Source organism: Eutrigla gurnardus, assembly GCF_963514095.1.
Source record: "Eutrigla gurnardus genome assembly, chromosome: 10".
Classification (NCBI taxonomy): Eukaryota; Metazoa; Chordata; class Actinopteri; order Perciformes; family Triglidae; genus Eutrigla; species Eutrigla gurnardus.
The window spans coordinates 9421367-9446971 of NC_139924.1; the positions used below are offsets into that span (position 1 = coordinate 9421367).

A 25605-nucleotide genomic window follows, 5' to 3' on the forward strand; every position below is an offset into this window, starting at 1 on the left:
AGGAGGGGGGGGGGGGGAGATGCTTTCTTTTCATCAAATACTGATTTTCTATTTGTCTTGCCTGAATATGTCGCCCAGAAAAAATCCTTACTGGGTCTTTAGAATGTAAAACCCCTGATAGCTGAAGGCCCTTTGGGATATTTAAAGGCCTTGAACATCAACAAACTTTTAAAAGGCTCCTGTTTCACTAGGCATACTCTCCCTCCTGTGCGCGTGCCACTGGGATAGCCTTATAAGGCAGAAGATCCGTGTTGGACCTTGAGACCTTTGTCCCGTGATAGACACACTGGAGTCGGGTGCAACATGTGGTTTTACAGGGAAACGCTGCCAGCAAGAGCCGATGACATCTCCGCCGTTCGGGGAAGCGAGAGGGAACAAGTTCACGTCCTGTCCTGCAGATCTTCATAAGCAGCGAGAGGAAGAAGAGGAGGAAGAAGAGGAGGAAGAGGAGGGAGTTGCGTGAAAACGCGCAGCGAGTGGTGTGAAGAAGATACACACAGTTGAATTTGAACAACAACGCAACTTTTCGTTTTCACGGATGATTTGGCGCTCGCGCATGAGGCAGACACGAGTGGCGCACGCGGAGAAGTGACGTGCGGTTTGACCGACGCATCTTCTGACTGTTGATGTGTCCATGTGGCGCAGAGCGTTAAACTAGCCGCCGACTCCCCCCCCCCCCTTGTTTTATTTATCCTCGCTCACCACCGCTCGAGTATCAGTTACCGGGTCCCGTCCAATCCGCGCGCACTGTCGAGCTGTGGAGGAGAGACAGCAGCGGAGAGCAGAGCGGAGCGAGGGAGGCAGGGAGACGGGCTTCGGAGGGGAGAGACAGCGAGCGGAGCGCACACACTCGCATCCAACCAACCATTTATCCATCTACCGTCTATCCTCCTTCACCCCCTCCTCCTCCTCCTCCTCCTCCTCCTCCTCCTCCTCCTCTCCTCCACCTCGCCCGCCAGGTCCTCCTGACTGCAGCTGTTTTGGGTGAACCGGGGAGGCGCGAGGCAGGATGCGCGATGGGACAAGCGTGCGGACACGCGCTCCTCTGCCGTAGTCAGCCGCCGTCCTCCGAGATGTAAGTGTGTGTGTGTGTGTCTAACAACTATGTGTGTTGTGTTTCTCGCCACTTGTGCGCGCCGCGCACCAACCGAACGACGCACATGGCGCCTATAGCGTTGATCCGGAGGCAGACTGGTGGCGCTGCGGGTGCAGGGAGCGGGACCTGCCGTCAGCCCGCCCGTTTGATCCGTGCATGTTGCTGTCAGTGTAGACCGGTGTGTAACGAGCTCACCTCCATCACACCGTGATATCACTTGGATGTTCTCGTGGTGAGTCTTCTGGGAGTTTATTGACCTTGGTATCCGAACAGCAGCTTTCTCTGATAGGCTGCTCTCCCTCTAATATCCCTGCTGGGAGATGCATTCGCTCCTAATTGCATTCCGCAATAGCTATGTAAAAAAAAAAAAAAAGGTGCTTACTGTGTGCAAACCACATTATCCTAAAATAGTGTGTGGCCTGATCTGACACTTTCTATGGCATCAATATATAAAATGCTTATAAGCGCTATTAATGTTTAATACATAATTTGTTGCTGCCTTATAGAGCAAATGACAAGAAAAGCTTTGGGTTGAGATATTCTCTTTGATCCATTGGACATACCTTGTGGAATAGGGCTTTATTGCCATCTTGTTATAGATAAATAATTAAAAAAGAAACACCAACCACAGAGATTTTCGTAGCCCACATTTGTAGTAATAAGTCATCTATAAAGCACTAGGATTCATGGAACATTAATAAAGCTGTCTTTATAAGCTTTATAGAACTTGACATGAAATGCCCCCACTGTGCAGTTTCCCACTTTGAGAACCCGCCAAAACTCAGAGTTTACAAAAAGGCTTCCGGTGCGAACCAAATGTTTTGAACCTGAGGCCGTTCATGAAAAGTTTACATCTCGGAGTCAGAAACCAACCTTATAATGCAATAAGGCGGCCCGGCGTTTCATAATACCTCTGTGAAGCTTCCAGTCTCAGAGAGGTGATGTGGTGTTGTTCAGTCTGCCATGTAAACATGCAGCGCCTGCTTTATTTAATTAAATCTACTGCTATCTATCTATCTATCTATCTATCTATCTATCTATCTATCTATCTATCTATCTATCTATCTATCTATCTATCTGTATGTATACGTGGTGAAAGCTTCCTTCAGGGCATGGTTGCAATTATCCCCTCTCCCTCTCTCGTAGCTGAATTTGCAGATAATAACATTGTAATGCTGTTATACGCTGATTGCACAAAAATATTAGCAACATCCCCCCCTCATATCAAGTTTCAACCCCCATATTGTCTCAAAGTTGAAAACCCCTCCTCTAATGTGCCCCTCCTTGTATTATTGGTTTAAATTCAATAAGGGAAACCACTGAAGGATAATGGCTTTTATTCACTTCACCAGTGCTCGTCCGGAGAGACTAAGCTCCTTACGTTTTGATGGCCAGTCTAGGAGAAAATAACCAGAGTTGGAGGGATAATGAGTCTTGCCAGGTGGACGTCAGTGATCTCTGACGTACAATTAGTTTCAGGAACCGGTCTCACCTGCTCCCCTCGAGCTGGAGTCGCTCCGAGTGATCGGTTAGGGTCGCGTCGCGTGATGTCTGTCATGAAATGCAGGAGCAGATGTCGTGTCTCTGCCTTTATTTGGGGATAAGTATCCTCTCAGGCTCGAGCTTTGTGATCACGTTAACCTGTCCTAGAGGTGCATCGGCAGCCTATTGTGTTTTATCATGATGATGTTTTTTTGTGGGGGTTGTAGCTTTAAGAGTCTGCTACTCATCAGAAATATTGACCACGCTGTACAGTTCCAGGAATCCGTGTATTCTGTCTGAGATCCGACCTCCGATCACCATCGATGTGTAATGTTTGAGGCTCTCTCTGCCTTCACACTGCTGAGTGTGTGTGTGTTTGTTTTTGAAAAGCCTTTGAGGAAGAAACGGTGGTATTCAACGCACTCTGTTTATCTTGCATTATTTCAGCAGCCGACAGGCATCGACCTTGTAATCGGCATTTGGGTGTGCGTATTTGTGTGCAAGCTGCGTGTGCACGTGGTCGGTCTTCAGCCTGAAAAATATTGCTATTTACTGGATTGACGCCAGGAAGTCGGATCCCCTGGCCTCCTTCTGAACACACACACACACACACACACACTCATTAGGAGTCAAGTTACAACTCTGCTGCTGTGTGTGTGTGTGTGAGAGAAAAAGAGAGAGAGATGCTGACGTTGCACTGTGCTATCATCAGTAATGGGCTCATCAATACTAAAATATTCAGACAGAGAGGGAAGAGGGCGATACAGTGAAAGCAGAGAGAAACCATTGTGAGTTGCATGTGTTTATGCGTGTTTATGGATCTACAGAATATGTGTGCTCTAGCAAAAATCTTTGGTTTAAAAGCATTAAATACGCTGATTTATCTGCATACGATTCCCTGTTTCTGAGCCCAGAATTGTATCTCGGGTGCTCAGCTTAAAGCACAACATACCGCATGTACTTGAAATGTTTACTTTGGGGTAGGTTTATAACAAAGATCACTAACTTTTTCTATTTAAATAAACATGCATGGTTTAATTTGAATTGAGGACTGTTGTCTTCTAGTCAATGTGCAAATCAAGCATGTAATTAATTTTGAATTACTGAACTGAAAGAATATTTGGTTGCATTAATTTTCTGCATGACTATCATAAGGCGATTAGCATGGATGTCGCCAAGCCATTCCAGCTGAATCATCAGTAGGAAAGTTGTCTGTTTCAAAATAAATACATCTGTATCTGTAATAAAAGGCCAAAGGTCAAAAGTGTGAGAAGAGCCAAAAATATTCAAAAACCAAGTTCAATATTCTGGTCCCAATCAGTTTATGATAGAAGCACTCTACAGCTTTGATAATATATTCAGTGGTTTTAATCAGTTTGAGATTCTGGGTTTGGGTCTTCAGTGAATTAATAAGTTAAATGTTTTATTCCTGATTTCAAAGATGAAGCACTCTGTGCCTCTGGCCACACCAAACTGAAGGAACAAACTTTACATCTCAGAAACATAGCTGAAAAGACTTGCAACCACATAACGTAACAGAAACCTTGTATCATTAAATCATCCAGGAGATGGAAATTCTCCTGGATTTGAGGTTATTGCTGAGAGATGATCTCAAATCCAAACAGCTCTCAGCAGCTCTCAATAATAACATTAATAAATCAATTAAAGCCGAGTGAAGCCAAGCCCGAAGTGCCTTAAACCTGCATTCTTTCTAACAGCCATCAGGGGGCGACAAGTCAGATTGTCTATGAGAACATGACCCTACTTCTCACTTGTTTACCTCAGTTAACATAGTAAACATTAGGGGTGTAACGATTCATCTACTATATCCATGTAGCGATTTTTATTCCTCCGATCCAACTACATTGATATAGGTGCTCGGCAAGTTGTCCTTAACTGGGGACAAATATTTAATGTAATTTATTTGCCATTAATCGTTGTTTACTTGTTTTACATCCATAATTATTTTAAAGATGGAAGCAATAGGAAACGTGTTTGAGAAATTACTTATTTTCCCCCCTTTCTAATAGTGTATATCTAATGCAGCTCCTTATATCTAAGGAGCCGCGGTTAATAATCATATTTTTGGAGTGTTTATGATGGAAATCTAGAAGGCAAATAAAAGCAAATAAATTGCCTGATGGCTCAAAGTGTTATGACTACATTCCCTTGCCAAGTACACTAAATATATGCCATTACAAGTCTGGTATTTTGCTCTGTGTGTGTATTTAAGCCAGACGGCACGGATGGATGCACTCATTTAGCAATGCCAACAAGCAGTGAAACAGAGTGTAATCTATATAACGAGATGCGATGCAAATGTCCCGATCACTAACCGGGTGGAAATCCACTTTATCATTAGTTTGGGCGTTGTTTGGTTCTCCTTGATTTGTCTTGTAATCCACCAGTGATTTCCTGAGTTGTCCAGTGCCTCCAATTGATGCACCATATATAAAAGCTGCTTATTAAATCATCATGAATGAAATTGGCTCTTTGCAAACTGCTAGCAAACACCGTGCCCCCAAACGGAGAAGTAAATGATACAAACACTGTGTTGTGTGGTGGTTTTGTAGAATTATTTTTATGTTTAACATGTTGGAACACGCTGGAAATACTTCAGCCGGTTCAACTGTCCACATTTGCAGATGAACGTGAAAGTAAGACAAACAAAGACGCAAAAAAAACACAGATTTTCTATCACTAGAGTGGTTGACAGGGTTTCTCCGTCCCGTTAGATTTTACATTTAAAGTCCCAGTCGGCAACATTTTTTTGATCATATTCACTGAAGCCGACACTACGCTCTGATAGAACAACATAAATCATCCGGTTTTAGAAAAAAAAGTGCGCCTCTACCTGCACAGAGCCTGTTGTTTGTTTTGCAAAAAAATCGACAGAGCCCGGATCATCCTGTCCAATCAGCACGCAGGGCTGTGTTCGTGCACACACAGAGCCCCTCTTCCCTCGGGTCGTACCACTATCACAGGGGGGAGGCAGAGGGAAGTAGCAACAAGCTTCCAATTCCTTGTTAAAAAATGAAACGAGGAGGTCCAAAACAACCAAGGAAAAGAAAACACCGGTGGAAAATAAGGAAAAAAATAAAACCAGAGTCAACATCGGACCCGCGTTTCAAAGGTGGCGTGATCTAAGGGATTTCAAAGGGCACGAAGTCGAGGGGAAGGAGCTCCGTGGTCGTGGGGGAGGAGCGTGAGAGTTGTAAACATTCAAAATCTGACAAAGTGCCCTCCATCCGCCAGACTTGCCGACTGGGACTTTAACTGAGATAATCCCAATCGACGCTGTGCACAATGTGAGTCAGCATCATTTCATTAATGGGACTTTGCATGAGGTGGTGGAAGAGTTTTACTGTGAAGCTGCTGCAGGTCTACGATGTACATGAACACGAACGTTTACATTTTCAATCAAGGCAGGTTTAGTTCCAGATTGAGACGTTTGGAGATTTAAGAGGAATCCTGGGAGTGTACTGTATATACTGTATATGAATCCCCCTTAGATCCACCGTACAGCTGTGATCGGACACTTTATTATAATTTATAACATATTTATCGTATTCATTAATTTGACCTTTTTTGTCTGCAGTAATGTGAGTGTGTGCTTTTGCAGTCTTTGTCTAGAAATGGTGTAAGAATGTTTGCCATCTCCGTTGCTTCTATTGTGGGTTCTGCACAGAAATAGAAAACCTGGCCAGCTGGTCACTTGCGATGACAGTTTCTCACACCTTATTAGGAAGCATCATTTTAAAGCCTGAGGCTAGAATTACACTTAGGTTGAGCTTAAGGTTTCATATGTTGCGGGCTTAAGAGGAAACCTGCAGAGTGGAGGTTGGAGGAAGGTTTAGATGAAATTCAGTTTATGAAATAAGGACGCACCGATGAGGTGTTTTTGGTTTTAGCCAATACAAGTACAGTGTTTTAACTAATAAGCTGTAGATCAGGCTTTACTTTAACATTAATCACCCAACTTTGTAAAATGAAATGTAACAAATATGTTTTATTAATTTACTTTATTGTTTTTTTAAATAAAGCATACACCAGCAACAGTCATTAAAACAAATCAACAAAAACAATTAACATAAACTTGATTTAAATGTAGTTACAAGTTGACTAAAACTTAAGCAGGAATTAAAATCCCTAATATGACAGGGTAAGTGTACAGCTCCAGGGAGTGAATTATAGTCAATACGATATCGTGTGTGTGTGTGTGTGTGTGTGCGTGAGTGAGAGACGGCTCCAGCAGCTCCTGTCAGCATCCTTATCTCTATGGACTGTTGCCCCAGTGTGTGTGTGTGTGTGTTTATAAGTGTGCCTTTGTATAGAACCTGTGTGTGTGTGTGTGTGTGTATGTGGTCACATTTGTGCTGCATACAGTAATCCAGTGGGCAGCCATAACTGTGTGTGTGTGTGTGTGTTTCTTAAGGTGTTTTTCTCTCTGTCAAGGTGTCAAAATACTGCGGCTTGGTTGGTGCTCCTTGGCGTCTTGACATGACACCGGCTCTCATTCAGCTTGTCAGCATGCGTTTCCGACGCATCCAGCCCGCTGCGTGACGGGCGGAGCAGTTGACGGATGTGGACGTGTCGCACGGCTTTCCAGGAGGCCGCTGCTCGTGAGCCGCGTGGAACCGAACGTAAATGTTGACAGTTTGTCAACCTGACTTCCGGTTTACTTTGAAAAGACTCTGTTTGTGACACACATTTATCTCCATGCCGTGACTGTCATGCGCAAAAGTGACGATCGAAGCAAATGTAGAGCGTCATGGAGGTGTGTGTGTGTGTGTGTGTGTGTGTGTGTGTGTGTGTGTGTGTGTGTGTGTGTGTGTGTGTGTGTGTGTGTGTGTGTGTGTGTGTGTGTGTGTGTGTGCTCTCTCCCCTGAGAGATTAACGTGGGAGGTGAGGCAGCTGTGTTTGGGACACAGAGCTTTGGTTCAATTAGGAAACAGCAGCAGCCCCTCTGTGTGTGTGTGTGTGTGTGTGTGACGAGACGAGACCTCATTGATAGGCAGTTGAGGTGTGTGTGTGTGTCCTCTTGACTTATAGGAGTAAATCGTAACATGATCATGTATGTTTTCGGGCAGGTTTAGGTCTAAGATTGTAAGTTTTACGTGCAGACTTTGTGGAGTTTGTCTGTGTTGCTCCGGTGGGACTCTACGACGCTTGAATGCATTCGCTCCTTTAAGTTTGAAGGTCGTTGCAATTTCATTGTGAGCAGCTGTTTTAGTTTGCACTGCAGCTACGCTCATTTGTTTTTGCAGGCAACGTGTTTGTCTTGCTTCAGACAGAGGCAGGGTCATTGTCGCAGTATGTAAGCAGAGAGGACTACCGGATCCGTTATTTATTCTTTTGCACTTAAAAACCCGGCGGTCGTAAAAGTAAATCTAGTCGCAGCGTCATCCACGTGGAATAAAAAAGTGGTTATTTGAAGAAGAGGCCGACGAGAAGTGGGAGATTAAAATGACACGTGATGACTGAAGTAAATTATTTATGACTCTCAGACTGACAGACACAAAGAATAACATCCATCTCACACTGCTCAACATTTCACAGATTTACAGTGTAGCGACAAGAGATTACTTCTCTCACATTCGGCTTTTCATGCCTGGAAAAAAACCCAACCAAAGCTTTTCACAACATTTTTGTGTTGAGTTTGTGCAAGTTATTGGACATAAATGGCACCGTGGTCAGCGACTCCCATGCCTCCGTTTATTTTGTCATTGCTTTAGTGGTTTGTAGTCTTTATGCATCTTTCCTGTTATAAAGTCATTGTTTTATTGCTGTAGTTTTAGCTGCCTGATGGCCAACGTTATATTGACGTTGTTACAGTGGTTATTATTGCCGGTATCGTGCCTCTACAGTAGAGTGGCAGAATGTGTTCCTGTGCTCCGGTTCCTCTTGCCCTGACTGCAGGGCTTTTTCTAATCGATCGGCTCTATTGATCGACTCACACAGAGATAACGCCAGCGACGGACTGTAAGAGTCACATTTGGGACATTCGGGGGGGTTTTGTGATGCTTGTAGGGGTCAATGAAATGAGTCGTATGAACATTGTATAGACGCCACATACATGAACCCATCAGGCCCTCATGCACACACACGTTCTGTCGTAGCTGTTGTAGATCCGTCTGCAGGCTACCTCACGGCTGATTGCCAAATGGAAACAAGGCGATGATTGTTCAACACATGGACGCTATTGACCGTTTCTGTCCTCGGCGTCCGTGGCTCCTGTTGCATCGGTTTACTCGCTCATCATTTCCGACAGACTGACTCCCTCTTCTCTTCATCGCCTCATTTGTGCGCCGTCGTCCCCATTCATCCTTCCTGTCTGGTTTTCTCACTCCCCTGTCCCGACTTTCCACCTTCAGAGTCACCGCCAGACAGACGGGGAGAGGGTGAGACAGGTGTGACAGAGAAGGGAAAAGGCTGCGTGATAGATGAAGGGCAGGTGTTTCATCTAAGGGTTGTCCATGTTGCCTGGCAACTAATGGTGTCACAGGTTACCCGACTTAGGCATAATATATTCCATCAGTCCTGAATCTAGTGTTTTCCTCCTTTGAGAGCCGCCTGTATTTTTGTCTTTTACGGTCTTGCAAGCATTTCTTTTATGTATTACATTGTATTCATTGCACATTTGTGAATAAACGTCGGAGGTGTGTTTTAACTGCAAGTGTGACATGTGACCAACATTTCTACTGGAGGTTTTTCTTCCTCTTTTCACACGTGAATATGGTTGCGTACTGACCCAATGACAATAGGTGACGTTTATGAAGGTAATTATCATCCCAATTTGAAACACAGCACTATTGCTAGCTTTAGTGATTAGGGCTGCAGCGGTATAGAAACTTCCTCACCGCGGTGGTAGAACAGCGCCACCTTGAGGTTTTCGGTGATACCTGTGTTAAATTTGTACCTGTAAGGAGGGGACGGTGTGATTGTGAATAATTTAAATTCATGAAAATCATCAACATATGCTTTAAAACTCTTTAAATGGTACGACGTCGCGTTACATTTCACACAGCTTTTTCAAGTCAAGATATTTATGAGTATCTTGATAATGGAATTGATTAATATGATGCACGATAAAATCGTATATCATCCCATCCCTCTTTACCTGCACCGATGATGTTGTTTTTGGTGCAGTTTGATGTGCAGTTTTTCTGTCCGTACCCAGGATTACCAAACAACTATGTTCATGTTCATGTTTTCAGACATTATATTTAACTACAAATACTTCTACTACTAACATTAAAACAGTAATAATACATGTATTAACAGTACTTTTTCTGTCAACAACTACAAAGTGATTTACAACGGTGTTCAGTCAGACAACAAATACAGCAGGTTGATCTATGAGCCAAAAGATAAAGGAAAAGAATAATCAACCATGACACAATGAACTAATACAACTGTGACAGGAAGGAATAAAAGAGATTACAACACAAGACAGTCGTCAAGCTGTTGAAATGAGAAAGAATAAAAATAGATTGTGAAAATCCTGTTGCATTAAAAATAGCATTGAGGAGGGATTTAAGAGGGAAAACATGCAGACTGAGCGCGCCTAAGATCCTCAGGCAGGGCGATCACAGCCTGACCACAGAAACGTGGTCATCAAAAGTCCCCTGCTGGAAGATCACAGAGTCGACGAAACCAGAACCACCGCCATGTAAGGCTTTAGATGTAAGCAGTGAGCGCTGTTAATCTGAACCAGGGTGAAAAGCTGCGTATCGGACAAGTTGAAGACAGGAGATGGATGTTTTTGCTTTTTAATAACAGCAAGAATACAAGGAAACACAGTAATCAAGACTGGGAGAAAGTGAATGGCCTTTTCAAGGTGAGAAGACATTTATTATTTGAGTGATTTTAGAGATTTGATTGATGAAGGAGGTGAGGGTCTGAAATTACACCCCATATTCTGAGATTTCTGGAGTCATTTTGAATTTAAAAAGTGTGAGGTCAGAGGAGAGCTGGACAAAAAGCAAAGCTTCATGGTTATAAACCACAAATCTCCAACCCATTTAACCAGACTCCCAGAAAATCTATCAGCTAAGACGTCCGAGCCCAAACCGCACTGGAGGAGACATTTGCAGTCAATCTACCATCAAATTCTCAACAGATTGGTACCCGACTATCACCTCTCATCATGTGACATCGTTCCAGGTCTCTCAGGTCATGTTAAATAGGAAGTGCATTAGTGTGACTGCTTTGGGGTCAATGTTTTATGTCTAATTAATATTTAAAATAATGCGTCATGTTAGAGAGTTCCATTTTTGTACAATTTGCAGCATTAGTTCTGTGAAAATCTTTTTCATAACCAAAACAAATTGGTTCTGAAAAAACTCTCCTGAAAAATTGCTTAATGAATTGGAATGTGACCATGTGAATCAGAAACGAATCGATTCAGGAAATCAGTAAAGGTCGACTAGATGCTACAATTGCTTTAAAATGGCAGTTTTTTTTCGTGGGAACATTAATCATTTAGATGAATCGACTAATTGGTCAAATTGCCGATTAATACGTAGAAAATGAGTCAAAGAATGTTTCATGCAACTGAAAGATGAATTAAAAACAAACAGAAGGGATAAAAATGTGTTGTACATGTAAACTCTGCTGTAGGGAACACTGCAGCAGCTGCTCATATTGGGAGAGAAAAGCCTGTGGAATATATATACACACACAGTATTTTTAGGTGGAAAACAACACGGGGTTATGTTGAGTACATTGAGCTGAGGTGAGGCGTTGCAGACAGGACCACAGAGCCGGCATCACACACAGTCTGCACATGCGCCAGTCACTCGGTGGTCCACCGAGGACATGGAGTCTCTCCCAGACGAAGCCGGCGGTTTTAAAAGCACGGGATGGACAGTATGTAAACTAAACCGACTGTGTATACCACGCTGTCACAGAGTGCTCTGAGGTTGGCGTACAGATGGACAGAAATGTTAAGTGCTTCTACGAGAGGCTTTCAAGTCACATTAATAGAACCGTTTCAGAGGCTTGATGCCTTGACTTTAAGCACAGGATTTGTTAGAATAATAATCTTTTCCGCGTGTGTAGTCAGTTTAAGCAGCGGCCAGTCACTCGGTATAAGGACGACTGCATACAGATACCAAAAATAGATGGCCATGGCATTGTGTTACAGTCCACATATTTCAGTATTGAGTATTTTGCATGGAAGGAGGTACGTGGTGATACATAATTTAAATGATCCCAGTTGTCAATCCAGCCTAATAACAGCTAATATGTTTTATAACCATAGTATATTCGACATGGATCACCTCATACGCTGCTTTACAAACCTTTTGCTTAACGGCATGAATGCGAGGCAGGCTGTGTTGGTGAGCGCTGTACTGTTTTGAAGCGAGGTAACACTTCGGGGCTCAAATGCAATGTGAGGTTGGAGACGGCTTTTGTTTGTTTGAACTTTTCTGTCAGATTTTAGAAGGAATGCATGCAGCACAGTGGTAAAACCTTCCCCCGGACAAACACACAAAGCCTGTCCTTGACCTGCGCTTGTTTTCCAGTAGGAACACTATGCTCCGGCCTCGGGTCACGTATGTGTGCTAAAGAAGAAATTACATAAAAATGCAGGCTCCACACACACACACACACACACACACACACACACACACACACACACACACACACACACACACACACACACACACAGTTGCATATTGTATTTAAAGGCTTGTGGAATACAGTCCAGGTGGACTAACTTCCCGGTTATAACACGGAGACATACACCATTAAAAACACACATGCACACGCAGATGAAGACGGATGCAAACGGCGTTCTGCGGTGTGAATCTGAAGCTTCTCGTTCGAGTTGATGCTCATTTGGCTGCCGTGCTGTCAAGACAAATAAGAGTCTTGGTGTGTGAATCTGTCAGCATCTGTTTGTGTATCGTGACCCCCAACTGGTCACCTTTCACACCTCTCCCATCATGCCTGTAGTCCTCACTCACTCACTCACTCACTCACTCACTCACTCACTCACTCACTCACTCACTCACTCACTCACTCACTCACTCACTCACTCACATAGTCATAACTGCCCAGAGGCTCTTCTCTTTCTTTTCTTTACCTCTCTTTCATTCCGCCCTCTATCTTTTTTTCCTCCCTTTCCTTTCTTTGATTTTTCCCTTTCAAGTCAACTCGAGCATTCAAACCCTTGTTTTACTGCCAGCAGGGGGTTTAGCAGGGGTGTATGTGCTGTTTGCACATGCATGTGTTCACGCATGTCTGCACAAACGCACTGCAAGCGTACGTCCGTGTGCACACAGCTGGATGTGAGTTAGCAGATGTAAAGCGCGAGCCTGTTTGCGGTTCATGTGCCGGGATGCTGCATGCATCCAGATGACGTCCATGTTTGTTCGCCTCCACGTGGAGCCGACAGGTGTCCCTGTGTGTCACGGTCCGGCCCGACGTCTCCAGGTGCAGCATCCTCCGCATCAAAGTGTGGAGAGAGTCTGTGTGCCTTTCATAGCTCCAGCCTCTTTTCTCTGGAGAGTTTATGTCTTTGATGGCCCCCATTGCACCTTTTTAAAGTCTTTTTTTCCCTGTTTGTTGAGAAGCTTCCTCACAGCGGAGTGGATTGATGTCTAAGAGGGGGCACGCTTGCTTTCATCTCTTTTGTCTTTTTGTTTTTTTACCCCATCACTTCCAGTAATCTGTGTTTTTCTCTCTTCTCTTTGCATCTGCATCAGTCGGTTTACTCCTCGCTCTGCCTCTCTCTGCTCGACTGTCTGCCTCTTTCATCCTCGCCTTTTGCCTTTCAATCAGGACGAGGAATTGTGTGTGTCGCACCGTCACCTGTTTTTCTCCGGAGTGAAATTGCATCGGGGGGGCAGAGCTCCCCGGGTCCCTAACAAGGCAGTCTGGGGAAGCTGCTTTGATATCCTCAACAGTTTGGTAGCCGGTAATGAGGAGTTGGATTTAGTTGTGATTGGAGCCGGCATTCTTTGAATCATAGTGCCGTCTCATGTTTGTTGATGGTGCTGTGTTGACTTCTCATTTTCCCGCCGCCCTGTTTATCGCTCGCTTGAACTGCCTGATCGGCTGGCTGCAGGAAGCGGTCGGCTTCCTTGGGCTACAGTGGGAGTAAGAAACGTGAAGGTTAAATGAACACAGCAACAAAAATCAGCAAAAATCCGAGTTGACACATTTATCAAATGAAATTTACTACAAGAGCCAAACCATTAGCTGGTAGATGAAACGATAAATACAGCTGTAATTGCCCCTGAAGTGAAAGCATTTGAAAGTCACTGCAGTGCTGATGCTGTTTCAGGAGGACGTAAATGGGTTTGATGTATCTGACATTGCTATTTGTGTCGGTACTTTTAAATGAGAGAATCACTGGGAAAGAAAGGGGACAGTCAGCGTTCTTATGGACGGGATGAAGAGTTTGGAAAGGACATGTGGACTAACGAGTAACAGGCTTTCCAGATGTGCATCTCCCCCTCCGTCTCTCCCCCATCCCTATTTTCTCTCTCACCTCCTCTGTTCCTTTGTTCCCAGTCTCAGCGCTCGCTAACAGCATGTCACGCCTCTTTTTTTAATCACAACTCAGATGAAAGTTATTACTTGATGTCTTTTTTAAGGGAGCTAATTAATCACTGCAAACTGATCTTCACTGTCCCCGTATCCGACTTAGTTGGGTTCTCTGCTGCCAGAAGACGCCGTCTACTGCAGTTTACAGCACTTGACGCAATGAGCTCAAAACCAGGGTGTCCAAAGGGCTAGATGAGAAATAAAAAATAGCCACCAGCATTTTGATTCAAGATACTTCTTAATGAGCAGCTTCTAAGCTCTTTTGTGCTGTAGACTGGAATCTGCAGTAAGCGGCTTTTTATCACTGTTCAATTTCACTCTCCAGTAAATATCACTTCTAATGCCTTCGATGGAAGAATGGCTGTCCGGTCAGCTTGCAGCAGCGATGGATCAGTTATCTCGGACACCTTTGCTGTCATGTAGGGACAAATAAAGGGAGAATGCTTTTGGCAAGACGCCACGACTGGGGAAATCTCAGCTTTTTCCAAATCTCAGTGGAGGAGTTGCAGGTGGCGACTTCATCACTTTGTATTTCAATACGCTGCAGCTGTCCTACTCTACTCCGTCTACTCCGTCCACATCAACAGAGAAAGGGCATGAGATCAAGTGAACATCCTTCTCAATGACGGAGCGCCGGTTCGAGTTCTGTGATCAGTGATGTGAGCACATTCACGTAATTCACAGAAACGGTCGCTTTGAGGGAAACGAGAGATCATTTCCTGAGGAGTTTTTTCCCGAACAAGTGATTTTTATGTGTGCATCTGTTCCAGGCAACATGCTCAGATTCTGGGATCAACTGGAGAAGTGAGGTGTTACAAAAATGAACTCCAGGACGTCCCTGAACTAAGCCAGCATCAATATTACGCATTGATTACCGTCGGGAAAGTCCCAAACTCCAGTTCATTAAGCCCTCTTGATCGATAAGATCAATCGCACCACCCAGCCGGCGGCTCTGGTTCATCTGGTGACTGATATTCTAGTGATGGCGACACCAACTGTTCACAATAGGAACTGCATTTAAATACAGTATATAATTGAAACATTTAAATTACTCAAAAGCTTAAGATGTCAGACACCCCTGAGAATATGCATCGTATGATGGATATTAAGAGAGACATGTAGCGAAAATCAAAATCAGATGCTTAAAGTACTTAAAACATTTTTTTTTAAATTGATAAAATAAAATAATTGGCTCTACAAATGCAAAGTTCAGTTCACGCCTTTATCATGTATGAAGCCCTCTTTGTTCGCATCACACTGGAGGATATGAGAATACACTTCCTCATATGCTTTTTCCTGCTGGTCTGCCCATTCTGATACATAATACATTACAACTGAGCCCGAGTGGGCTTCATCTCCCTCCTCCTCCACCGATTTTCACTCCCAGCAATGCGTGGTTCTCTCATGTTACCCCCTCTGCAGCTGTCTCTCTGTCTTTCTCTCTCCGTCTTGTTATGTGTTACTGTATTGTTGAGTCTGAGCACTAATTTACTCATAGATGTAAACTGGTTGTCCTTTCCCAAAATGAATGATGACAGATGGAGGACAACGGGGAGCTGAGGAGATGTGGGAAAAGATAGAGAAAGCTGTTGTTTGGAGAGGAATGTGAGGATGTAAGGCGCTTCAGGAAATCACACCTATTCATGAATGTTGTTTGCCCAAAATCACAGAGGGAATTTCAATTTGGTTCAAATGTCAGCAGTCAGAAAGTGGATGAAAAATCAAACAATGGCAAGAAAATAAAAGTCTGCTTGGGATCTTAAAAGATGTTAAATTTGAGTGTGGAGCTTCCCGAGTGAGAAAAGGCAGGTGCCGTAACGTTGGGATGATATTATTGGTTGAAATTGGTTGCCAGCATTGTGAGCATGTGTTATATTTTGTTTTCCTGGAAGAAAAAGAGATTTGATTTTGATATAAAATTGGTTTTCAGCACATGTTGTTAAATAGGTTTACAATATGTTTCCATGTGATCGAAAAGGTTTAAAAGTTTTATTTCATCCCAACTTCTTGTTTTTGTCACTCTTGTTATTGTTACTCTTTCTTCACCTTTAGTTGCAATAAACCCACTAAAAGTTATTTTTGTCTGTGAAAGTTCTTAAAAAAAGTTATGGCTGGGAGAAGCAGAAGTACTGTTGCTATAGTTACCAGCACTTATTATATATCTCTAAACTGGAGGTGTTTGAGGTATCTTGATGCACAATTTTAATAGACGCCTGGCAGCCAATCAGAAACCAGTATTTTCTGTGGTTGTGGAAAACTGTTTCTTTATTGCTGCGGTTGTACAATAGATTTGATGTGAGGAAAAAGGTGGTGTTTATAGCTTCTGATGGTGATGTTTGATGACCATTACAGTATATTGTCCAATAACCACCAGTTTGCCCGGTGAGCTGCCAAATTGTTTCCTGTCATTGTGTGTTTGTGTGTGTGAACGATGGCCGTGTTGATCTTGTGAAGCCAGCTGCTAGGTGCGTCTTCCATCATCTTCCCAACAGGACGGATACACGGACCCATTAGGGGGGAAAGAGGAGCGAAGCCTAATTGCCCGACAACAGGACGTCAGATTCGACACACAGGGTGATTTCCATCCTGAACCAGTCACCCGTCCATCCTGCACTGGTGATGCAGAGGTGATCTATGCAAACAGGCTTCTTGATATGCAGTGTGAGGGAAGCTCGGGCAGGCGTGGCGGTGCTTTTAATGTTACATGCTCCGTATGCAGCATATGTATATAATCAGCTCATTCTTGACCTTTGGAAACAGCTGCTGACAAACGATTAAGAGCAGAAACAATTAGTTGATTGACAGAAAGTTACTATTTTGGCAACCGATATGTACATTTTTAAAGCAAAAATGCAAAACGTAGTGATAGTTTAAGCTTCTCCAATGTAAATATATTGTTTATTTCATAAGCCATTGATTAATCCATTCATTGAGAAAATAATTGGTAGATAAAATAATATTATTCAAAGCTGCAAAAGCTGATTTGTGTTTTGTGTGTGGCCATTTTGGAAACTAGGCTGATGAACTCTTAACTTGAGTTAATGAGTTCTGATTAAATGCTAAACTAAATGGACTTCAAGATAATATTGTTTTGTCAACTGCTCAGATTTGTTTCAGTCACAAATTCAAACGCATACACATCATGCTGAAATGGTTTAGATGACTGTGTTTCACCAGTATAATCCTGAGTATTAATACTGCTTCCCAGGCAGTTCTGGGTACATACATCAGATACGAACTAGAAACCTCGATCTGAGTGCCGTGATTAAAAATGAGACATAACCGACTCGAAACTGCGGCCTGAATGTGCAATGATCTTGAGTCTTGGCTTCGACAGCACCGCCTCACAGCTGAACACGTTTTCAAAAGGCAGCATTGTAAATAAATATTGCATGACATGTGATCAGTGAATTTTAATTCACGCCCGATGTGAGTATTTTGTGGCGTTCCAGATGTCATCACTGATTCATAACCCTGCCTCCCTCCCTCCCTCCCTCCCTCCCTCCCTCCCTCCATGGCAGCTGTTAATAATGAATGGCCCTGGCTGTGTAAAATGCCAGTCCCCTTTCATATCAGTGAAGTATCCCTTTTTAGAAAGCTAATGCTGACAAATGACTGGGAGCGTAAGGCATTTGTGCACGCTATTAACCTCTGAAATGTCATTGTGTTTGTGAGTCAGGGTGAGGTTGTGTGTGTGTGTGTGTGCGTGTCTGTGTGTGTGTGTGTGTGTGTGTGTCTATAAAATGTCCAGGGCTTCATTGACCTTCATTATAGTTCTGACTTGTCATATCAGTCGCTTTTTCTTAAAATGCCGTCACATATCACACGCTAGTGTCTCTCTCTCTCTCTCTCTCTCTCTCTCTCTCTCTCTCTCTCTCTCTCTCTCTCTCTCTCACCAAAATACATCCATTATGCTGCTGTACAATGAGTCTAGTGGGAAGATAAGAGGAGTAAACCACTGCACTCTGTCTAAGGATGAAGGGTCTAATTGGCTGCTTAACTAGAGATTTTATTACACACGCACACACACGCACACACACACACACACACACACACACACACACACACACACACACACACACACACCGATGCCCCCGGGCCGGTTTCGTCTTGTCATTGCTAATGAATAGTACAGCGTTAAAAAGATGAAGCTTAAACCGGACTCATTAAGTTGTTTCCTGTGTGAGTTGAAGAGACTTTAACACGCAAACACACGGTCAACTTCGGCACAAGCGTTCCTTGTCTGATACCTTTGTTCTTCTTCATTTTTGTCACACTCGTCAATAAAGCATATTGTATTGACATTAAGAGAGAGAGAGAGAGAGAGAGAGAGAGAGAGAGTGAGGGAGTGAACGAGGGAGGAATCAAGGGAGAGAGAGCAAGGCTACAGGTTGGTGAGATGCTTAATAACCTTCCCGTGGAAAATCATGACGGGATTAGATGTGAGCATATAATCTGCGTGTGTGTGCGTGGAGGATGTTGTATGCATGCATACGTGTGCGTTTGTGTTGTGTGGATGCTCTCTGTCAATTCTGCTAGAGCTCATCTTCTCTGTCCTCCAGGGTCTTTGGTAGTCCTCACTGCTCCATTTGTACGCTGACTCTGTGTGTGTGTGTGTGTGTGTGTGTGTGTGTGTGTGTGTGTGTGTGTGTGTGTGTCAGACTTGTTTTTTATCATTCTGAATCTGCAGTTGCTTATTAAACTTACTTTGTGGCCTCCTCCTCTCCCCCGATGGTCACCTTTCTCTCTCCTCCTCCTCACCACCTGTTTCATCTCCTCGCTCCTCTTTGTTTCTCACTTCATTGTTTGGTTCTTCTCTACATCTTTTTTATATTCTTGCCTTATCATCCAATCATCCTCCTGATTTATCTCCCTCCCTGTCTGCCTCCCACTGCCTTGCTGTCTCATAAACACAGATTACATAATTCCTCTCCATTAAATTGGAATTTACAAAAATAAGTCATCAGTGATAATTACAAGTCGGAATGATGTAGTTTGTTCTAAGTGACCAGATTTCAATCGTTCTAGTTTTAAAATGCAATCTTGAACGCTGCATCAATGAAATGTCACGCAGACTAAAAGGCTGAAAACACATAAATCTGATATCATCTCATGTTTATTCTAAATCTGTGTGGTGCATTCAAATCATGGGTTACTTAAGATGCCACGTAGTCACAATGATGTCATACCAGTGAAACACTGAACTGTTCCCATTGACTTTTCATGATGTGTCCTAATTCATTATTTGTTACAACTAACATTTCTATAGCTTGTTACATGATTTTTCCTTTTTTCTTTTAAGTGAAAGTCAATACACCAAAAAATGATAGTGAATAAATAATATACTGACTTTGTTTGTTTGTAGTATAGAGGCTGCTAAACGTACATTTTACTGCCACAGTGCTATCAGGCCTCATAAACTGTTGCAGTTTATCTGAATTTACCACTTAAATTTCTCATTACTGGTGTCAATGCTGTACCTAAGTTTTATAACCAAAACAATATTGTTCACTTTACTGCGTTGCTTTCGGGAATATAACCATATTACTTTTGTAGAATTCCTTGTAATATTGAAACCACCCTTTTTTAAAAAAACAAGCCAAACTTCTTAAAGAAAATATTGGTCATATTGTTTGAGGACATTCAGTACAAAGACTTAACTGTAGAATAGGCTGCAAGTCTTTGTACTACAAAAAAAAGTTATTAAATCAGAAAAAATCTGATCAGATGTAAACAAGACTGATTGATCCTGGATGCTGCGGGCACATTTCAATTATTTAGAACAGAATCGAGACCGTAAAACCTTCAGTGTTTACTAAAACTTAGGAAAGAAACTTCACTTAGTTTTTTAAAACATCATCGTTTTATAAACTCAGCTAGTGAGGGTCACTTTGAGTTTGACCAGTTAATGGATGCCGATGAGCCGTGTAGTGTTGTTGAGTTCTCATTTCCACTGTGGGATAATGAGTTATTACATCATCTACACTTTTCTGTGTGTCATTAACTCTCCTATTATCCATGGGGACAGCCTGACCCCACTTCATGTGTAACAGCTCTTTAGTACTTGACATATTGTTCTTTCTTACTTCATATTTAATGACTTCTCCTCATTTAATGGGGCTAATTGGGTAAACATTAACATGATTATAAGTTTTCAATGAATTTCATATGCATTTGTGTTCTCTGGCCCCAAGCTGTTTTCGAATGTATAAAATAAAGTAGAGATGTGAACATTTAACACCACATTTCTTCGGGATGACTGGTTTTCAGGTCACCATCATGCAATATTATAATATTTAGGTTTTTTTCATTTTCTGGAGTCAAATTGAGGATAAACAATGATAACATTTACAGGATAACGGAAGGGGTTAAATATTACATGTAGTGTTTTCATTTTCCTGTGCACTAGGTTTGTGTGTGTGTGTGTGTGTGTGTGTATGTGTGTGTGTGTGTGTGTGTGTGTGTGTGTGTGCGCGCGTGCGTGTGTGTGTGTGCGTGCCCTGAGCAGCTTTAGCACATATGTGTATGGAGTTATCCTTTGTTTGTGCTTGTGTGTGTGTGTGTGTCAGAGGTGTGTACTTGTGTTTGTGTGTTTATCCCTGCGCGTGATGGGATATATCATATGTGTGTTAATTTATGCATGTGTGTACACACACAGGCGTTCTCTTATCTCCAGCGTCACACAGGAACTGAACCAACAGACGACCGGAAGCCTTATCGCTGCAAACACCACCACACTGTTTACTCAGACAAGCGGACACACACACACACACACACCTTTCCTTTCCTTTCTGTTATAGTCATTCCGCATAAGAGGAAGGGTGCTGTTGACAGTAGGATGTGTACGTGTGTGTGTGTGTGTGTGTGTGTGTGTGTGTGTGTGTGTGCCTGCAGTTGTGTGCCTGTATCGTAGACCATGTGACAGGCTGAGTAATAATAGTACAGTATGTTCATGCATGTAGTTGGTTTCAGGGCAAATTCAATGTGTGAGGACATAATTGCAGCTTTGAGATACCATGGGAGGTGTGTGTATTTGCATGTGAATGAATATCTGGTGGACTTGTGTTCTGTTTGTATAATTAGCGTAAAGATGATGAAGTCAATGAGGGAACAAGATGCACAATGGAGGGCTGATATTATAGAGGTCAAACCAAATCTGCAGCTCTTTGATAAACAGCCATAGCGGCAAAAACTCCTCAAACATTGGGATCTTCAAGAGTCAAATTAGGAGGCAAAGAAGCCTTATCTGAATATTTTAGGGCACTATTTCATGCATTATTTATACTGAGCGAGCTGTCACAAGTAGACTTTTTCAAACTCCCAAGATGTGTATTAATTCAATGTTTCGTGCAAAGCCTTCATTGGGCAAACATCATCAGGCATATATATATATATATATATATATATACAGTATATATATATATATATATAAAATTCAGTGTTCAGACAGCCTTTCCATTGCATGCTGATTTGCTGGCGCACAGTCCACCATCTTTGCAGTCACGTATTGATCCATGAATGTGATAGCTGTAGCCTGTGGGGGGAACATGCTGTGTGACTGGGCGACTGTTTCCACTGCCGTCCATGTGGCCTGTTTAACAGGAGGACTGAAGCGAGCGGACCTGTGATGCTGCACACGCTCTCTGTTACTCTCTAGCGACCAGAGTTGTAACCTCACGTACCTCATGCAAGGCTAGAAGATTCCTCGATGTTAATGTCGCAGCCGTTTCTTCAGCTTCTCTGGATAACATGTTGTTGTAATGAAGTCATTGCTTTGAATTCAAACTCTTCTTGCTTTGTTAATTGCAGAGTGCTCCGTCATTCAGACATGTGATGTGTTATTGATGTGTTCGTAGAGTCCCTGCATTAGAAAGAACAGCCAGACTGCTGTTCACTACCAGGAGAGCATAGACGGCTGTTCTTCCATGTGGAAATGTAACAGCTACACTCTTGTTTAGCTACAGTCCCGCGGGTGACTCCGCAGAAGTCAATTTAGTTTATTACCCAGGTTCAAAATTGGAAGGTGATGACACTCTCAACAGCTTACTCTACGGTGAGCAGTAAAAACGATAAAAATGTGACGCATTGAATTGTGGGATTGATAGCAGAAAGCCTTGAGCAGGGGCTGGTTTTGGAGGCACTATTTAGCACTCAGAATTCAGATAAGTCAAATACAAATGTGTGTAAATGCAGGAAACGAGGAGTGGTTTCAGACATATGATCGGGACGTGTTATCCTCCTGCTAGTTTTGTTGCACACCTTTTTTATTAATACATGTATCATGAATCTACGACGGCGTATTAGGGCCATTCTAGAAGAAAAAAATGGAGCCGAGAGAGGTGGGCAATATTCGGAGAAAAAAAGGTTGCAAATTTTCTAGTTTTAAAGTGGCAAATTTGCCTGTTTATTACGATGCTAACAACTGGCATTAATGCTAGCTAACTTTTCATGAATGTTGCTTTTATCTTTCTAATTAATCTATCCCAACGTGTGACAACGCTTTAGGTCCTTAGGGTGATGGCTGTTGATGGTTATTGTTGGTTAATTTTATATTGGCCAAATTGTCATCTTATGGGTGTTTATTGATCGGGTGGTTTGGCTAAGCTAGTGGTAGCGTTCACTTGTTGTCATAGCAAGCTTAGCCAAACCACCCGCCACTTTAAAACTAGCAAATTGGCGACTTTCTTTCTCAGAATATTGCCCACCTCTCTTGGCTCCGTTTTTCCCCCCTACAGTGGCCATACGTCGTATGCATCATACTCTCGAGACTATATTAATTAGCCATTTACTTAACACGCTGCATTTAATGATACAAACCCACTTATGTCTTTGATTTCCTGGTTACTGATCAGAATAATCTTCCCTTTTCCCAAACCATAACCAAACAGTTTCAGTTGCCCTAACTTTCCATGAAGGCGGTCCGTAGTGAGGTCGCGGTGTGTTCAGGAGCGTGTTGAAACAGCCGCTCGATGTTTGCAGATGAGCTTCCACTTAATTCCGCTGTTTGCATTGATGTAAGTTGCTCTGGATGAGAATGTCAGCTAAATAATGAAACAGTGAATGTGCATATGGGAGCCAGGTGGGTGAGGTGATTAAGGTTGGGATGTGAGAGGAGTAGAGAGAGGGGGGAGGGCGAGAAAAGAAACCGAAAGAGAAAAATATCTCTGGCTTTGAGAGGGAATTTAGGAGAAGCCTTTATCGGCTTGCTCACGCACACACACTCGCACACACACAAACACAAACGCACATTTACATGTCAATCTACATACACAATCCTCACGAACGCACACTCCCGTTTCAAAAGTGATTCCAACTCATTTGCATCCTCGGCTGAGTTCAGAGCAGAGTGACGGTTCAATCATTTCTCCCTGACACCCTCTTTTCTGTATCTCCGTCTTTCTCTCCTCCGAGGAAGTTAATTGAACGCGCCCTCTCTGCTCGGAGGTGTCGAACGTGGGTGCTGTCATTTCACATTTTCATATTACACCTAAATACATTGCCAACATTTTACAACACAGCGACGCTTCTACTATGTTGCCAGGTGACGTTTACATGTGACAGCTGGGTGTTTAGAGTCTACATTTCCTGGAAGTTTCAACTGGTCCCGTGACGTGTTTTTCTGAAAATTTGTGAATCTTGTGGTAAGGATTTGTTGCCAACACTGTTTTCAGCTCCCTCTGCTGCATTTAATGCCATCATTAATTAAAACGCTGGCACCGTTTTAATTGTAGCAGTATCGAACCATCCAAACGGCATTTAGCAGAAATTGGCCTTTTTGCAAGGGAACGGTAACTGAAAGCAAAATAAATATGGATGTCAAACTGCAAGTCAGGACTTGAGGGCGCACTGAGTGACATAAATAATGGCAGCTCCACGTTCTGTGAGCAGCCTGAGCCAGAACTGTGATTGTATTCAACCTGAGCGAGACGTGAGCGAGCAGCAGGGCTTCCTCTCTTGTTTGTCGGCAGAGTTGCACTGACTCACATTTGACAGTCGAATCAGTTGTATGCAAATCAAAAAAACGGAGAGCATGGTGAAATCCATTGGATTTGACATGCTCGGGAGCGTCACGGCGTCGACTCTGCCTTCTGTCAGGCTCCCAGTGACATACAGCAGCCGTGGGTGTCACGCTGATCCCAGCCCATGTGCCAGACTAATGTTGTTTGATAAATGGCTACGCTGACTTCTAGTAGGACATGTGAAACTTTCCCTTTTTTGTTTTATCATCTGAGGATTTCCTTTGTGCCTTTTTGTGCTCTGTGCTTCTCTCTCATGTGTCCTCTGGAGTTTTTTTTCTTTCTGTTGTGTCGTCTGTCTCTGTAGCCGTCAGTCCTGCTGTGACGAGACTAGAAAAAGACAAAGTGGAACTGTTTCAGCGCAGTCGTAGCGTTACTGCACCGTGTGTACAGCAGCGTGCTTCATCTGGAACATGGCGGTCATTTAAACCTGCCTAATGAAAGATGTCACATTACAGGAGCACATATTTTCCATTTTTTTTAATCCATTTTCAATACAAATATGTATTTTGGATTGACTAATTTCCATGTTTTTCTATGATATTCCAGGAAGAATGTGAACACCATCCTTCCCTCGTAGACATGCCAGCAGGGGTTTAAGAAAATACCGACTTTTTTCATACTGTATCGATTCTCAAAAAAACTTAATTAATTAATAGTTTCCATGCAAAATGTAATGATTATGTGTTGTGTTAAGACCCCAACTGCTGGATCTTTCTTCAGCTTAATAACCTGAATGCTTACGTAATATGGTGAATACCATACTGTCGTCTTTATACTATGATAGTTTGCTAAAAGAATTGCTGCCTCGTTTACAGTAAAACAATATCTGGCAACATATTGACTCCTATCCCCTGTATCATGATATGAACCATATCGCCACATTCTTGCCAATACACGGCCCTACAAATGTATCTCTATGTAGCATGTTACAGTGAAAAGTATTGCATAGTGTTGCATTGTATTGCATTTTTGGCAGGGCCGGCTTTAGATGTGTCACCGTGAAAGCCTGATTTTGCCTTAAACACGTCCTCTGCATTTATGATTCTGTCCGGACGGTTTCTCTGCGTCACATTTGGTTTAGAAGTCCTCCCTGCTGCCTTTTGGTCCGTCTCGGTGGCACGCATGTCTCCGTCTCTGCTATCATTGTTTCAGGCCTGAACGTGCTCATAGCAGATGGAGGAAAGTGTTAGAAGGGGCAGACAGGCTGAAAGGTGCTAAGCGACAGGTGCTCGGCTGGAGACAGAGAACAAAATCAAGACCAAAGAGATGAGAGAGAGGAAGACAAATAGGATGGAAAATGATGGGGGGGAGACAGACGGACCCAGAGGGAGAAGGGGCGGTCGGGATAAAAGGGAGGATTCAGGAGAGAATGAAGCTTCAGGAGGTTGTTATGACCACGTTACCATGGCGATAGCAGGTTTCTATCTCAGCTTTTTCATCCCCTTGATC

General features: G+C 43.0%; 1 protein-coding gene across 1 annotated transcript in view; it reads left to right on the forward strand.

Moving 5' to 3' along the window:
* Nucleotides 1–954: 954 nt before the first annotated feature.
* pde2a (phosphodiesterase 2A) overlaps nucleotides 955–25605 on the forward strand; it is a 116485-nt gene continuing 91834 nt past the window's right edge. Inside the window, exon 1 of the mRNA XM_084020047.1 lies at nucleotides 955–1075. Coding sequence (XP_083876173.1) covers nucleotides 1017–1075 — 59 coding nt within the window. The 5' untranslated portion in view covers nucleotides 955–1016. The remainder of the gene's footprint in view (nucleotides 1076–25605) is intronic.